The 18,048-nt window shown below is 36.8% G+C and overlaps 1 protein-coding gene across 14 annotated transcripts in view; it reads left to right on the forward strand.

Moving 5' to 3' along the window:
* The window catches only part of ERC1 (ELKS/RAB6-interacting/CAST family member 1), a 550,202-nt gene that overhangs the window by 206,915 nt on the left and 325,239 nt on the right, over positions 1-18,048 (forward strand). For all 14 annotated transcript variants that reach the window (XM_066258688.1, XM_066258691.1, XM_066258695.1 and 11 more), the window contains 3 exons: positions 95-235; positions 1,185-1,325; positions 3,658-3,851. In XM_066258688.1, coding sequence (XP_066114785.1) covers positions 95-235; positions 1,185-1,325; positions 3,658-3,851 — 476 coding nt within the window. The remainder of the gene's footprint in view (positions 1-94; positions 236-1,184; positions 1,326-3,657; positions 3,852-18,048) is intronic.

The following is an 18,048-nucleotide window of genomic DNA, read 5'->3' on the forward strand; positions in this document are numbered from 1 at the left end:
CTTTGAATGGGGGATTATTAGCTAAAAGTTGAATTCCCACTATGTGGTACAAGTCTGAAATGAGTTTCCTCCTGTGGATGTGCTCTCTCACCAGGAGCGGACAATTGAACGCCTGAAGGAGCAGCGGGACAGAGATGAGCGAGAGAAGCAAGAGGAAATTGATAACTACAAAAAAGATCTGAAAGACTTGAAAGAAAAAGTCAGCCTGTTGCAAGGCGACCTCTCAGAGAAAGAGGTTAAGATCACCAAAACAGGGTTCTTTGGTTTGCTTAGTCAGTCTATGTGTGTATATGTTGTCGGTGTCTACATAGCACATATAAAAATGTATTTGTGGACAATTTTTAAAATATTTTTCTAGTGGGCCTTTTGTGAACACCTTAAGGTGTATTTAAAGAAGCTTTACAGAGAAGTAGTTAGTATATTGGATTGTTTATTTCTTATATCTTATCTTTTTCAGTGTGTATGAATTGACTTCTTACTTGTTAATGACATTTTAAGAGATCCTAAAATAACTAAAGTGCAGTTACATTTGGAGTATTGTGCTAATGGTAAGAAAGGTGATAGATGGAATGAATATGCAAATGGAGAACAATTTATTTACAGCAGTTCTTAAAGTTCATCTTAGCATTGGCAGAGAAATCTTAAATGATGACCAATTAGGTGACTTAAGCTACTTTGATCTTGTTCTTAGGGAATCCTGTTAATGCGACCTAAATAGCAAAAATGGCCAATGTTTTGTGATCAGGTAATAATATATGAGATTTAGGAATATCCTCAAGTTTCCTAAGATTTTAAAGAAAATTTATTGAAATTAAATTCCTAGTAGAATGTTTCCCCTAAAAGAGAAAAGGATTTTATATTTAAGTTAGTGTAGCTACTGAGGTTAGCTGATCACATTCACAAAGCTTGATCTACATCCCTTTATTTTGTGGGAATGGATATGTATTGATAGAACTATATATTTAATCATTATTCAATTGGAATTTCTTAGGAATTCATCTTATTTTAGTTAGGATGTGAATGCTAAAGTTAATATTGTTTTATATTTCATGTTCTTGAAATAGAAATATGTCAGTATATGATATTGGAAAGAAACTACAAGCCACTAAGAAAATAAAGTTAAAATTTTAAATCTCCATCTTGTTTATAGTTAGTATTTATTCTAGGCATGTTACTTCTTTTAGGCTTCACTCTTGGATCTGAAAGAGCATGCTTCTTCCCTGGCTTCCTCAGGACTGAAAAAGGACTCACGGCTAAAGACACTAGAGATTGCTTTGGAGCAGAAGAAGGAGGAATGTCTGAAAATGGAATCACAATTGAAAAAGGTTAAAGAAAAAATGTCCATTTTCTTGCTTTGCTTTAAATAAGAACATAGTAGAAAACTCTACTGTGCATATATAATTACTTACCAGAGGAAAGATAATCCTCTAAAGTTCTAAATGCCATTTGTACCTTGATTAATTCTCATAGAATTCTTACCCTATTTTATTTTACTCCTGAGGATTCCAAACTCTTGGAAAATTGACAGTTCAGAGGACGATGAAAATATGCAGTTCCCTTATGAATGAAATAATAAGACTGAAATCTAATAATCTCAGTTATCTGCTATTTTTCTTCCATTACATTGGGTTTCCTAGAACAACAGTTCTCAACCTGTGGGTCGTGACCCCAGCGGGGGTCGAATGACCAAAACACAGGGGTCGCCTAAAGCCATCGGGAAATACATATTTTATTATAAATTATCAAATTATAAATTATTATAAATTTATTATAAATTATAAAGTATTATAAATTATTAAATTATAAATTATTAAATGTATTATAAAATACATATTTTATTATAAATTATAAAATATTATAAATATGTCCTAGAAGAAGATAATTTAACAGTGACAGTGACTCACAATGATGAATTAGGGTACGGTGTACATATTTATTCATTTCTTTGATTTATGCCTCTCTAATATTTATATGGCAGTTTATATTTTTCAAAGCACTTTCCTATTTATTATCTCTGAGGTCTCAGTTTTGTGAGAACTGGAACTGAAACTCCTGGGCAGTTACAGGAGCTGTGTCCAGAGCATATGATTACTAATGAAAAGGGTGCAGCCTATTCTTGAGACTTGAAGTTTTGTTCTCTTTTCAGATATTAGGTGTATTCAACACGGTACCCTCATAGCAATTCATCATATAGGGTATACCAAAAATAATATCATATTCTTATGCTAAGGAAAAGAAGAAAATCCAGTATCTTAAAGTTACTTTTGAATAAGGGGAAAATACTTCTTTTTGAGATGAAGGATTCTGGTTATAACCAATTTAGATTTGATATTTGGGTTATTTTTTCTCACTAGAAAGGTGGAGGTAATTTTTTACTTATTCATATAGTGGTTCTATTTTTAATTTAGGGGGCATCTTCATACTGTTTTCCATAGTGGCTATACCAGTTTACATTGCCATGAGCTGTGCACAATGGTTCCTTTTCCGTTACATCCTCATCAACACTTGTTATTTTTGTCTTTATAACAGCTATTCTGATGGGCGTGAGGTGATATCTCATTGGGGTTTGATTTGTATTTCTTTGATAATGTAGTGATATTGTACATCTTGTTATGTGCCTGTTGAGCATCTGTCTGCCTTATCTGGCAAAAGGTATATTTGGATAATTTACCCCCCCCCTTTTTTTTTACTGGATTATTTTGTTATTGAGTTGTACATGTTCTTTATTTATTTTGAATTTAAGGTCTTGTTAGATATAAGATTTGCAAGTATCTTATCCCATGTGGTAGTTTGCCTTTTATTTTGTTGATGTTATTCTTTGGTGTACAGAAGCTTTTTAGTTTGATGTAGTCCCGTTCATTTATTTTTGTTTTTGTTGCCCTTGCCCTTGGAATCAGATTTTTAATAAAATTACTAAGATTGATGTCAAAAAGCTTACCTAAGCCCACATTTTCTTTTGGGAGTTTCATGGTTTCAGGTCTTATATTTAAATCTTTAATCCATTTTGAGTTAATTTTGTATGTGATGTAAGATAGTGGTCCAGTTTCATTTCGTTTGCATGTAGCAGTTCAGTTTTCATTTATTGAAGAGACTCTTCTTTTCATGATATATTCTTTTTTTTTTTTCATTTTTCTGAAGCTGGAAACAGGGAGAGACAGTCAGACAGACTCCCGCATGGGCCCCACCGGGATCCACCCGGCACGCCCACCATGGGGCGACGCTCTGCCCACCAGGGGGCGATGCTCTGCCCATCCTGGGTGTCACCATGTTGCGACCAGAGCCACTCTAGCGCCTGAGGCAGAGGCCACAGAGCCATCCCCAGCGCCCGGGCCATCTTTGCTCCAATGGAGCCTTGGCTGCGGGAGGGGAAGAGAGAGACAGAGAGGAAAGCGCGGCGGAGGGGTGGGAAGCAAATGGGCGCTTCTCCTGTGTGCCCTGGCCGGGAATCGAACCCGGGTCCTCCGCACGCTAGGCCGATGCTCTAGCATGATATATTCTTAGCTTCTCTTGTTGGGTCAAAACTTTATACATTAAAGACTAGCTATTAAATATTTGAAAATACCTTATTGAAATTGATATATAGATAGTTTTTTGAGACATGGTTTGCCCACTGCACTGTATGTGTATCTGATAGAAATTGAACACTTTTCTTTGTAGGCACACGAGGCAACCTTGGAAGCCAGAGCTAGTCCAGAGATGAGTGACCGAATACAGCAATTGGAGAGAGAGATTGCCAGGTACAAAGATGAATCTAGCAAGGCCCTGGCAGAAGTTGACCGCCTCTTGGAAATCTTAAAGGAGGTAGAAAATGAAAAGAACGACAAAGATAAGAAGATCTCTGAGTTGGAAAGGTAAGGAAATGGGAAGCCAACAGGGTTTTACTACATTCAAAAGCTAAATATTAGTTTAATAACTACGTACTTTTTGCCTGACCGGGCAGTGGTGTAGTGGATAGAGTATTGGACTGGGATGCGGAGGACCCAGGTTTGAGACCCCGAGGTTGCCAGCTTGAGTGCGGGCTCATCTGGTTTGAGCAAAGCTTATCAGCTTGGACCCAAGGTTGCTGGCTCGAGCAAGGAGTTACTCTCTCTGCTGTAGTCCCCTGGTCAAGGCACATATGAGAAAGCAATCAATGAACAACTAAGGTGTAGCAACAAAAAACTAATGATTGATGCTTCTCATCTCTCTCTGTTCCTGTCTGTCTGTCCCTATCTGTCCCTCTCGCTGACTCTCTGCTTCTGTAAAAAAAATAAATAAATAAACTACATACTTTTTGGGGCATGCTTTTCAGTGTATCTGCCTCTCTAAATTTAGATTCGTGAGTGCTTGATGTTACTTTATTTTATACTTTTTTTCTAAGTCAGTGTAAATTTATTGTTGCAGTCTTAAATGGCAACACAGGATATGAATAAATTGGGAAGCTTTGGAATTCCAACATTATTGGTTAGAAAGAAAGTATTCGTTGATTAAGAAATTTAATTTTTCTACTGGCTAATCAGGAGAGTACAAATAGCCACTTGCTCCTTAATTATTTAAGGAGAAATGAGCCTCAAGTTCAAGGAGTTAATAATTTTTTTATTGGTAGACCTTTTTGTTGAGCTCATTCTTCTTTGGATTATGCATTTTTAGACTTTTAACAATTTGTATTGTAGAAAAGCAGTGCATAGGCAAAATTCAGAAGAAGGGGAGGACGTTTTAGGACAATTTGGGAGACTTGAATATGATATTTTTGGAGCTCTGACTTTGAATTTTTCAAAATGAGCTCTGTATGAACAGATCCAGCTAGACAGTTCTCTTGGAATATTTTTTGTCTTTTTTTCTCATTAGAGTGTATTATACTAAAGATTAGCCTTATGCCTCTTGCCTCTTCTTTTACACCCATCATATTGTTAACATAAATTCACAAGTGTGTAGAAACAGTTTTTCTAGCAGAACTTCATTAAGCACCCATCGTCTTCTGAAGTCAGAGATTGATGGTGAAAGAATGAAGTCACCAATCTATGTGGTTCCTTGGAGCCTGGTTCTTAGGAATATACTTATTTTTATCTTTTTGAAGGTTGGAAAACATTAGACTACATTCATAAGTTGTTTATTGTTTTAAGTATTTGTGTTACTGGTAGACCTGATGTTTTCCCTTGTAAGTTATTATTTCTCCTACTCTACATCCATAGAATTTTGATTTTCAGAAAAGTAATTAAGTCCAACCCTCACAATTCTTTTTTGCTATTCTGAAAGTGTGAATAACATGGACTGATTATCCATTTCACTTGTTTTCTCTTATCTTGATATTAACTTTATTTATATTTTCTAGTTCTGTTAAATGAATAAATTCCTTACGTCAGAATTAAAAATTACCAGTCTCAAGATTAGATTATGTGTATCTTCTTTCATGTTTGTTCTGCATCTCTGCCCTCCCATGTGTGTGCATGTATACACACACACACACACACACACTTACGTACATTCCTGAATAAATGCCTCTTTCTGTTTTTGTGTCTACCTGAAATCAGCAGCAATACTGCATAAATTTTAAAATACGATGCTTCTGATGGATTAGTAAATTCCCACAAACTACCTTTCAGTATTTCAGAAAAGAAATTTCTTGATAACCTTTTAATCTTTGGTTTGATTTCTTGTATTGGAAATCTATTGAAATTATTGCTTGCTTGAGAAACATTTCAATTCATTTTGGACCCAATACTGATTTTGGGAGATGGATGTGATTTGATTGAGAGTAAGAAATAGGATTAAATCTATATTTGATTTCCAAAGCACACCAAATAGCTTTTATTAGCCCCTGTATCTCTCACATTTTGAGAAAGAGTTATAAATGATCTACTTTTTCCATGGAATGTATCATATGGATGCTATACTGGTCATGCACGGTTGTAATATTGTTTTAGGATTTCACAGTTTCTTGTCTACCAAAAAGAAAAGAAAAAACGTGTTTAAAACAAAGTAATGCTGGCCCTGGCCGGTTCGCTCGGTGGTAGAGCATTGGCCTGGTGTGCAGAAGTCCTGGGTTCGATTCCCGGCCAGGGCACACAGGAGAAGCGCCCATCTGCTTCTCCCTCCCTCCCCCCCTCCTTCCTCTCTGTCTCTCTCTTCCCCTCCCGCAGCCGAGGCTCCATTGGAGCAAAGATGGCCCTAGCTCTGGGGATGGCTCCTTGGCCTCTGCCCCAGGCGCTAGAGTGGCTCTGGTCGCAAAAGAGCGAGGCCCCAGAGGGGCAGAGCATCGCCCCCTGGTGGGCAGAGCGTCGCCCCCTGGTGGGCGTGCCAGGTGGATCCCGGTCGGGCGCATACGGGAGTCTGTCTGACTGTCTCTCCCCGTTTCCAGCTTCAGAAAAATAAATTAACAAAACAAAACAAAGTAATGCTTACTGGCTTTGTAATTTGTTACTGAGCAACATACAAATAGTTTAAAATAAGAATAAAAAGTCAAGGGATTATATAATGCTTTTTGTTCCCAGATTTAGTACTGAGGTGCATGTGTGTGGCTGCTGTGCTTTTCACTATTTGCATCTTGTATTGCCATTCCACTATTTCCTGTGTGTGGGTATCTGTGACCCATAATTTGTAATTTGAGTTTCTTCACCTTTCTTTTGTTTTGTCTTACGATCTTATTTCACTGGGGTTTTGGTTTTACATGTTTATATGTTTGTTCCCTAAAGAGTCTTGGCCATGCTGTTTCTCAGTAAACCAGTCTCCCAATTCATACCTTCCACTCCAGGTTCTCTGTCATTACACCATCATGGGGGTTTGTGTGGGACTTCCCAGGGAAGTGAGTGTTAACTTAGTAAGGCTACAGCTCTGTATTAACTGAATTGCTACTACTGTTCTTGCCACTGCTGGGGCTTGCTGGCAGTTTTGCTTGATCAGAGTTAAAGAACAGCTGGTTAAATGTCAAGTTGAACTGTACTTCTTAGATACATTGTTTGTGGATCAAGGATGTGTTTCTCGGGTGAGATTCTTATACTGTCGGTTATAATAGTCTTCAGTCTTTGTGTCTAGCCCATCTTTCATGTGGTTGTCTTTATGCTGGAGCGCCCTGTAAGCCCCCCGTATCTGATAGAACTGTATGCTGCACCATACGTCAGGATGTGAAATTCATTTCTAAAAGGTGTTCAGCAACCCTCTAAGTGCAAAAACAAAGGCAAACTGTTATAATTATTGAACTAAAGAAAAATTTTAGTATTCTTTTAAAATTTCCTAGTGCTTCTTATATAAGAATATCCAATATTAAAAGATTTAGATTAAAAATGAAAAATTCTCATGAAAAATTCTTAGACTTATTTATGGTCTTGAGAAGAACTAATAGTCGCTTACATTGCTTTTACAGATGTTCCTTACAATACTCTTATAGTTACTTCCTGTCAGAAGATGAATTAGTGCTGTACCACTGCCTTGACCTACTGCGGTTTTAAAAAGAGGATTATATAAGTCCACCCATACATATGAAAATATAAAGTACTTTTCCTAATTAAATCTAAGAAGTACTACTTCTAAATTTATATTTCATACTGTGGTGTATATCAGTTGGATTTCAGCCAGAGAGGTAGAACCAGTAGGATAGAAGGATGGATAAATGGATGGATGGATAGATAGATTCATGCATGCATGTATGCATGCATGCATACACACAGTGTACACTATATATGTATATTTGTTACAAAGAATTATAGTGTGTGTATGTATATATATATACACATATATGTATGAAGAGATTTATTACATACATATATATTTCTTATATACATATATATTTATTATATACATATGAAGAGATTTCTTACAAATAGTTGTCTTGCATTATTGTTGGGGGCTGGGTAAGCAGGTATAAAATCTGTGTAGGAAGCTGTCAGAGAGATCATTAGCAGGATAGAACTCCCATGGGCATGGGTCAAAATTGGGGTCCACAGGAAGAAATTTTTTCTCTCTTGGAGAAGCCTCAGCCCTGCTTTTAGAGGATTCCAAAGGATTTAGTTATGCCTACTCATTTATCTAGGATAATCTTTTTTACTTAAATGGATTACAAGTTTTAATTGTATCTGCAAAATACTATCATAGCAATACCTAGATTTGTGTTTGTTTAAGTAACTTAGCACATAGTTTAGCGAAGTTGACACTTCAAGATAGTCATCACCTGGTGGTTCTGGATAGTCTTTATAGATTAATGTAAGGGAAAAAAACAAACAATAAACTAGAATTTGACATGTCATTGTATATATAAATAGGTCAATTTGTGTTAGCCTCAGAAACCATGAATGTAGTTGAAAATTTCTCTTCTTAAGTGAGCATATTAGAGGTTAAAAAAAATTTTTTTATGATAAATGGGCACAGTAGAACCTAAAAATGTAAGCCTACATATTTAGTCTTTATAATTGTAAATATTTTTAAAAATTAATTAATTATTTAAAAATTTTTTTAAAGTGAGAGGAGGGGAGATAGACTCCCACATGCGCCCTGACTAGGATCCACCTGGCAACCCTTGTTTGAGGATAATGCTTAAATCAACCGCTCAGGAGGGGAAGAGGGAGAGAACGGGGAGAGGGAGGGGAAGAGAAGCAGATGGTCGCTTCTCATGTGTGCCCTGACCAAACCCGGGACATCTGTATGCAAGGCCTATGCTCTATCCACTGAGCAAACCAGCCAGGGCCTGTAAATATTTCTATGTGAGGAAATTTTAAATTGATATTCAACTTAATGTCTTAAATATCTTTCATATACAAATTAATATTAACTTGTATATAGCTTTGGCAGTATACAATTCATGAGGAAAATGGTTCTTTGGAGAATAAATTTTTACTTTAAAATTTATGGTTATAGCCCTGGCCAGTTGGCTCAGTGGTAGAGCGTTGGCCTGGCGTGCTGAAGTCCCGGGTTCGATTCCCGGCCAGGGCACACAGGAGAGGCGCCCATCTGCTTCTCCACCCCTCCCCCTCTCCTTCCTCTTTGCCTCTCTCTTCCTCTCCCGCAGCCGAGGCTCCATTGGAGCAAAGTTGGCCTGGGCGCTGAGGATGGCTCCATGGCCTCTGCCTCAGGCACTAGAGTGGCTCTGGCTGCAACAGAGCGACGCCCCAGATGAGCAGAGCATCGCCCCTGGTGGGCATGCCGGGTGGATCCCGGTCGGGCGCATGCGGGAGTCTGTCTGACTGCCTCCCTGTTTCCAGCTAAAGGAAAAAAAAAATTATGGTTATATACCTTTGATTTACAAAGTATAGTCCTATACTTGAAGAGAGATAACTGGAGCTGCTGTAGTGGTTGTGTGTTCCTGGTTGAGGGAGAATGAGCTGTGTTTAAAAGAAAAAAATAAGGGAAATAAAGGTGCTAAAAGTATTGAGGTGCTGAAGACGACTGGTTCTTTATCTGATCATACTTGCTTCAGCTTTCTTCCTGGGGAACCTTCTTGTTTCCTCTTCTGCCTTGATGAATTTCACTAATTTCATTTAAGGAAGAATAAATTACACAGCTTTACATAGTCAATTCGATTAAGTCATCTCCCGAAAGTTTCTTTTGGGCACAGCACCTTATAATTTGTTACTATAGTTTTGATAGGAATTTTAGTGGTTACTTACTTAAAAATGTATACACTAGAATTATATAGTTATTTTATGTGCATATTTTTTCTCCTAAATTTATTTCCCAAAAGCTATAGTTTAATGCCAAATTGATATGTGACTCATGAACAGTAAAATAGGTAGAAAGATTCTTAAAGTTGCTCATTATTGACAGGAATAACTTTAATTTTTTATAATGTATTTACCCATATCTTATATAAAGTTTCGCATCTATAGGATATTTCAGTTTGTGTCATTGTTGATCTAAAATTATTCTAACATACTATATTATAACCCATAAGAATAAAAAGATCATTGGGGACAATTATTTAGAGATTGGCTTCTCTTTGACTTTGAAAGTTGTATTGTAGATTATTTTATATATGCTAGAGAGTCTTGGATTTTTAAAGACAGAAATGTGTAGGCATCACAGACATTAAAGTATGCCCAGGTGACATGTCAGCTGACCTACATTTTTGTCCTGGATCTATCACTTACTGTGTGGCTATGAAGAAGTTAAATTATTTTTGTTTTGCATCTTTTTATCTAATATAATGGGGATAATAAATCTTGTTTCATTCATTTTTCTAATGATTTTCAAAAACCTGCTTTAAGTACTGAAAAAAAAATTAAAGCAAATTGATATGGTGCTTTCTTTCAGGAAATACACTTAAGGTAAAATTTAGATTGTGAAGACAACCTAGATGGCACTGGCCATGAGAAATCTAAATATTTGGAGGATAATACTAGTTTCTATGATATTGATGAAATTTTAAAAAGGCAAACTGCCTGTTACTGTAAAAAGTGATAGTGAACCCCAGTGGTTTCATGCTTTGTAAGAATATTGAGCATAGTTACTTGGTTCTCTTATTCCTGAGCAGTATTGAAAATGAATTGGCCTTTATAGAGCCTTACTTCCTTATTGCTTTTAGATTGTACCATTTGAGGTAGATTTTGTTAGATTTTAAATGAGATATCTTGTTTGTAATTGGGAGCAAAATTTTTAGTTTTCACATTTGAGAAAATTATATCAAATAATTGCAACTAAATTAGGGTACTGTGTTCTAGGAAAGAACCAAAGTTGTCAGTATTTTTCTGCTTTTTCTCATGGATGACTTGGATTCATGAGCTGGAGTGGGGTGAATGAAGGAGTAATCAGTTGTAAAGTGGGTGCATCTACAACTAAGCTGACCAAAGTTGTAAAATCTTAGTTAGCTACTTAAATGGAGAGGGGGGAGTGTTAACCTTTACTTTTCCTTTGTGATTAAATAGTTTTTTTCCTGCCCTAGGAAGTGGTAAATTTTAGACAAAAAAATTTTTAGAGACTTACATTAGGGCACAATGGTGAAATCTGTAGTAAAAAAACATTTGTTGAGAGGTGAAAATCTGAAATTACTAATTTTTAGTTACTATGCAGAATCTGTGACTCCTTTTCTTTCTCTACTCCTGGGCTTTATGTTTTGTCTATGAATAATATTATTTCTGAATATTGTCCTTATTAATTCTTTCTAACTTTCTTTTTCACATTTTTCCCTGGATTTGCTGTTTCCTTCAGTCTCACCTCAAGGTCAGTATGATTGCACTAAAACAAAGACATGTGATGGAGCATTGTATGCCAACATGTTGTTGAACAGAAATGATAGTTCCAAGAAAGCAATGTTCAGAAATCTAGTTATGAGTGCATAAAATGTCAGGAGTTTTCGGTTTACCAGAGTTGTAGACTCAAAAGTTCTTTGCTTCAGAAGATAATAAGAATAGTCAGAAAGCAAGAATCAGACTGACCAGGTTTTGACTGAGAAAGAAATGTAGATGAAAGCCACTGGGAAAAGGAGGAAGAAAAAAAGTGACTTTTAATTTAAGTTTCATTAGAGACATGCTGGCTAATAATACTGTATTAGCAGGGTGAAGTACAGCATGAATGGTGGAGGGAAAGTTGCCACAGTAAGGATTTGTTTAAGAACCTTTGAATTACTTCACATACACAAACCTACACACACACATCTCTAAATTTAAGGTTTGTTTTGTGATTCTGCTGATATTAGGATTGACAACAAAACCCACCATCATTACTGCTATTTATGTATCAGAAGCACTATGGTGGAAGCTTTACATCTTCATTGGTAAATAAATACTAGAAGCTGGCAGGAAATAATCAGAAACCCTCATTTTAAAAGTTACTCATTTTGCATATGAGTCATGGCAATGTAATAAGGTGTGAGAATTTTTGATAAGATTCAGAAAATGATATTTTTAATACCATGTGCATATTATATAGCAATTTTTTTCTAATAATAACCTCATATATATCATATTTACTATTTATAAAAACACTTATTTCTGATTTACAGCTAGCATATGGTTTACATAGGACAGATTGTTCTGATGAGGAATTATAATTAGGGAACATGATTTCTCTAGGGTCGACTAACTGGAAAGTGATGGTACTTGGATTTGGAGCCAGATCTCATTTCAATCAGGGCTCTTTATGTTGTGTGCACTGTAGCCTAGGAGTTAAGAGTATGAGCTTTGAAACCCCAGATTGCTTGAATTTTCTTAGGTAGATTTCTCATCTGGAAAACTGGCATAATATCTAAGCTAAAGGGTTGTTGTAAAACATTGAGTTAATACAAAGAACACTCAGAGGAATGAAGTAAAGGGATGAGACCGAAAACATCTATACTTAATGCACAGGTACAGATAACTGGTGGCAACAGCCATAGGGAACGGAGGGGTGAAGGTGGGAGGGCAGAGCAGGGGGATGGGGTCAGAAAGAGACTGCTTGGGGTGGAGGGTGCACGAGGCAGTGTGCAGATGGTGTTATATTGAGTTGTACACTTGAAACTTGTATGGTTTTGGTGAACATGTCATCCCAATAAATTAATTAATTTAAAAAAAGAACACTTAGAACAGTGTCTGGCACAAGGTAAGCAATCAGTAAGTGGATCTGTTATGATTATTACTCCTTTTTGCCTTTTTCATGAAGTCCTACCTGATTCAGGATGTCAAACATTTCAGGTTCTTTAAAACAGTGTGCTGATACCAGTATGGATTCATATCACTGTTAATAGAAAGTGCAAAGTAGAATCCCAGTACAGAGTTGCATGTGGTAGAAAGTGAGAAAAGAACATGTATTTCTTCTATAATGATATTTTAAGACTCCACTTACCTCTTTAGGTGCTAAAATTTCTATTATAGGTAGAAAGATGAAATTGAGGCTTTTAAAAAAGAAGGTTCTCTTACCCATTCCTATTCCCCTGTATTTCTTCTCAGTATTTAAATCGCAGGCCTAAACAATATTTCTGGAAGAGTTCCCATACCTTTGAGTCTTTTAAAAATAAGCAATTTGTGTGGGTGTAAGTATGTTAAAAAAATAAAAATGAAACGTCTTGCATAAGTACTTAAACTAGTCTAATTCATGAAAGGGCTCTTCAGTCAGATCTGCACTGTCTTTTCCTTTTCTCTTATCCTGGACCTCTCATGCTCTATCAAGTAAATAGAGGTGTAGGATATCTGCAGTCTTGAATTTTCTTCTCTCTTCATACATCTTTACCTTCCTTTTTTCAATGGCATTACTGTTCCAGCTCTTTGCCAAGGCTGTGTCTTCCTGTTCTTTTTATCCCTTTCTTCTTTCTAGTTTTCAAAAACTTGCTCCATAAATTAAATTCTTAGTTTCCTTATTTCCTTTTATCTATTCGCTTCGTTTCCACTGACTCTCCTAAACAAACATAGAACATGTCCTGCTTTCCTGTAGTCCCTAGAAAGAAATGCACATACTCCTTCCCAGTGCCTTTTTCTTGGCTTTAATCACTACACTATCTTACCTTTTACCTTTTACTTTTTTTATTTGCACAGTTTTTTAAAAAAGTCATTTATTCTCATTGCCTTCACTTTCATACTTCCCATTTATTTTCCAAACCAGTGTAATTTGGATTCTTCTCTCACTCCTTGCTAACATTGCTGAAGTGATATGCTAGGTGCCGAATTCATTGACTTTGTTTGTCTTGGTCAAATTGACCTTTCTCTGGGGTGTTAGATACTGACTATCTCCCTTCCTTCTGGAAACTGTTCCTTTCTAGTTTATGTGACATTATTTTCTGCTACAGCTCTTAGTATCTCTTTGACATTTGTTTAGTCTATTTTGCTTTTCTTTTACATATTTCTTAACCCTTGGTGTTTCTCATGGCCTTTAAAAAAGAATTCCTTTCATTTACATTATTGATTACTTGCCTTGTTACTGCCAATAACTCAATTTATTTTTATTTTTATTATTTTTTATAATTTGTATGGGGTGGAGGGTTTGAACAAAAGAGGAGCAAAAAAAAAGGAGAGAGACTCATGAACACAGATGATACTGTGGTGATTTCTAGGGGTGAGGGGCAGGTGGTGGAGGGTATAGCAGTGATAAATGGTGATGGATGAAGACTTGACTTGGGAGTGCAGAACACACAGTGTGGTGTGTAGAGATGTGTTACAGAATTGTGCACCTGACACGTGTGAAATTATGTTAACCAGTGTCAGTCTAATATAATCATTTAAAAAAAGAAAAGAAAGAAAAATAAATAAATTTGTATGGAACTCCTATTTCAGATAAACTATATTCATTGTAGAAGAAATCTTAGTGTTTGCAATAAAAATAACAAGTGTAAACATTGTATTTTAAAAGTGATTTTTCCAGCCTGACCTGTGGTGGCGCAGTGGGATAAAGCGTCTACCTGGAACGCTGAGGTTGCTGGTTTGAAACCTTGGGCTTGCCTGGTCAAGGCACATATGGGAGTTGATGCTTCCTGCTCCTCCCCTTTCTCTCCCCCCCCTAAAACTCAATAAATAAAAATAAAAAATAAAAAAATGGTAAAAGTAATTTTTCCATATATTACTCTAAATGTTTTCTCTACATTTTATAGTAAAACAGTATGAGTATTTACTTGGAAATTACTTGGAATTAACTAATTCAAAATGTGAAAATAATTCAGCTTTAGTAGAAGAATATCATGAAGGCTTTTGCTTTGAGTTTGAAGAACTTTCATCTCTACCTTAAGCTTCAAGTGGACTCATATTTTTATTGGGAAGTTTTATTGCTTTTTTTCATATTTTGTCTTTTGTATGAGAGGTTTTTTCTTTTTCTTTTTTTTCAATTACAGTTGACATTCAGTATTGCTTTATATTAGTTCAGGTGTACAGCATAGTGGTAGACATATAATTTACAAAGTGATTCCCCCGATAAATCCAGTACCCACCTGGCATATACATAGTCTTTACAGTATTATTGACTATTTTCCCTGTGCTATATTTTACATCCCTGTGACTATTTTGTAACAACATATTTGTATTTCTTCTTCTTTTTTTTTTTGTTGTTGTATTTTTCTGAAGCTGGAAACGGGGAGACAGTCAGACAGACTCCCGCATGCGCCCTACCAGGATCCAACTGGCACGCCCACCAGGGGCGATGCTCTGCCCCCCCGGGGCGTTGCTTTGTTGCGAACAGAGCCACTCCAGCGCCTGGAGCAGAGGCCATGGAGCCATCCCCAGCTCCCGGGCCATCCTTGCTCCAATGGAGCCTCGGCTGCGGGAGGGGAAGAGAGAGGAAGGAGAGGGGGAGGGCTGGAGAAGCAGATGGGCGCCTCTCCTGTGTGCCCTGGCCGGGAATCGTACCCGGGACTTCTGCACGCCAGGCTGACGCTCTACCACTGAGCCAATCGGCCAGGGCCCATATTTGTATTTCTTAATCCTGTCACCTTTTTGCCCCAGTCCCCTCATCCCTCCCTTCTGGCAGCCATCACTTTGGTCTTTGTTTCTGTGATTCTGTTTCTCTTTTGTTTTGGAATCATATGGTATTTGTCTTTCTCTGCCAGACATATTTCACTCAGAATAATACCTTCTAGGTCCATCGTTGTTGTTCCATGATTTAATTTTTTTTCTTTTTTTACAAAGACATAGAGAGTCAGAGAGAGGGATAGACAGGGACAGACAGTCAGGAACGGAGAGATGAGAAGCATCAATCATCAGTTTTTTGTTGCGACACCTTAGTTGTTCATTGATTGCTTTCTCATATGTGCCTTGACTGTGGGCCTTCAGCTGACCAAGTAACCCCTTGCTCGAGCAAGCGACCTTGAGTCCAAGCTGGTGAGCTTTTGCTCAAACCAGGTGAGCCTGCGCTCAAGCTGGCGACCTCGGGGTCTCGAACCTGGATCCTCTGCATCCCAGTCCGATGCTCTGTCTACTGCGCCACCACTTGGTCAGCCTCATTTTTTTTTTTTATTGGCGAGAAATATTCCATTGTATATATGTACCACATCTTCTTTATCCAGTCATCAGTGGACACTTAGGTTGCTTCTATATATCTTGGCTATTGTAAATAATGCTGGTTCCATGTGCACCTGAAAACAATGCATATTCTGCTGCTTTTTGGTGAAATGCACTAAAAATATAAATTAAATTCATCTGTGGCCTGACCTGTGGTGGCGCAGTGGATAAAGCATCGACCTGTAGCGCTGAGGTTGCCGGTTCAAAGCCCTGTACTTGTCTTGTCAAGGCACATATGGGAGTTGATGCTTCCTGCTCCTCCCCCCTTCTCTCTCTCTCTCTCTCCTTTCTAAAATGAATTTAAAAAAATTTAAATTCATCTGGCCTAATGTAGCATGGCAGGTTTTGATCTAAATGTCTTTATACAAAACTTCTAAAATTCTTCTGCAAAGGCTCAAGAAAAATTTATTTGTCCATGCATATCATTAATGTATACATAATATTTTGTTTTACAAATTATGTTAATTATAATATTGTTACTTGGTTCATTTCAGTTGTTTTACTCTAGCAGTAAATGCCATTAACCTATACACAAAATAAAACAGGTTGTGTTTTTCCAGTGGTAACAATCATTTTGGCTGTAATGTGTTAAAGAAGCTTTTCTTCAGTCCAGATTGGAATTTACTGTAATGTATATTTGCCTTTCATCATTTTAATTATGGTTTTGACAAGTCAAATTGAGTAGGTCATCAAGAAGGTATGGTTTGCCTGCCCTGTGGTAGTGCAGTGGATAGAACATTGACCTGTAATACTGAGGTTGCCAGTTCAAAACCCTGGGCTTGGCCGGTCAAGACACATACAATAGGCAGTAAGCAAGCCATGAACAGCTAAAGTAAAGCAACTGTGAGTTGATACTTCTTGCCCTCTACCCCCACCCCGTGAAATTAGTAAATATAATAACATAAAAGAAAAGAAAGAAAATATGGTTTGAAATTGGTTTAGATTTTTGGGTGACTTCATTTTATGACCTTGAGCAGATACTTAACCCTTCAGTGTTTGTTTTAAACCGCCTGTTTTGTGTTAATAGTGATACTTAACTGTAGTGTTTGTTTTAGCATCTCCACTAAGCATTTCCATTTTGGATAAATTTGTTTCTTTTCCTTTCTTAGCCTCCTCTGTCCCCTTTTTCATTTAGTAAAAAGCATAGCAATTTTCTTTAAAGTGATGAGGACTGAAGATTCATACTCTCTATCCTTAAACATATACATCTCTTTTGTTCTTGTTTACTGACATTAGCCTCAGAAAATGAATACAAAGAAATAATTTTATGTATAGATGAAAAGATATAATTTGATTCAGAATTTATCTTAGTAGCTTTGGCTAAAGCAGTGGTCCCCAACCTTTTTTGGGCCACGAACCTGTTTAACGTCAGAAAATATTTTCACGGACCCACCTTTAGGATGGGACAGATAAATGTATCACGTGACCGAGACAAGCGTCAAGAGTGAGTCTTAGATGGATGTAACAGAGGGAATCTGGTCATTAAAAAACAATAAAACATTGTTCAGACTTAAATATAAATGAAACGGAAATAATGTAAGTTATTTATTCTTTCTCTCTGGACCAGTACCGGTCCGCGGCCCCGGGGGTTGGAGACCACTGGGCTAAAGGCAAGATATTTAAGAAGTGAGGCCTATAAAATGTCATCTTTTTCACTGTTTAACTCTTAGGTCTAAACAAATATTACCTGTATTTTCATTAGCAGTGACATTTACAGACTTGCCTTCAAAACAAACATTTGGAATCTGTGAGATACTTCCAAATAACTGCATTAATACCAGAGTCCCTGTATTGTTATGTAATAAAAGCTAAATAATTTATGCCTTGCTCAGATACATTCATGTTGTTATTGTTTCTTTCATCTAGTTTGATGAAAGTGTTCTACATTAATTCCTAAAATCTAAATTGATCAAACAGCCATTTCTCTGATTGTACAATTTACAAATACTTATTATTATTATTATTATTATTGATTGGCACTAGTCACTAAAACCTCATAAGCTGTCATTCACAAATCCGTATGTTGAAAGCTTATTTTCTTATTTTTTAGTCAAAGTGTTCATTCAGTACTTTATAGGCTGCAGAGCAATTCTGACCCTATGGAATCTGTTCCTAAGGATTTTGATTTATGGGCAAGAGTTTATAATCTAGAGCAGTGAGTTTCAACCTTTTTCATCTCATGGCACACATA

The sequence above is a fragment of the Saccopteryx bilineata genome, chromosome 2 (assembly GCF_036850765.1).
Source record: "Saccopteryx bilineata isolate mSacBil1 chromosome 2, mSacBil1_pri_phased_curated, whole genome shotgun sequence".
NCBI lineage: Eukaryota > Metazoa > Chordata > Mammalia > Chiroptera > Emballonuridae > Saccopteryx > Saccopteryx bilineata.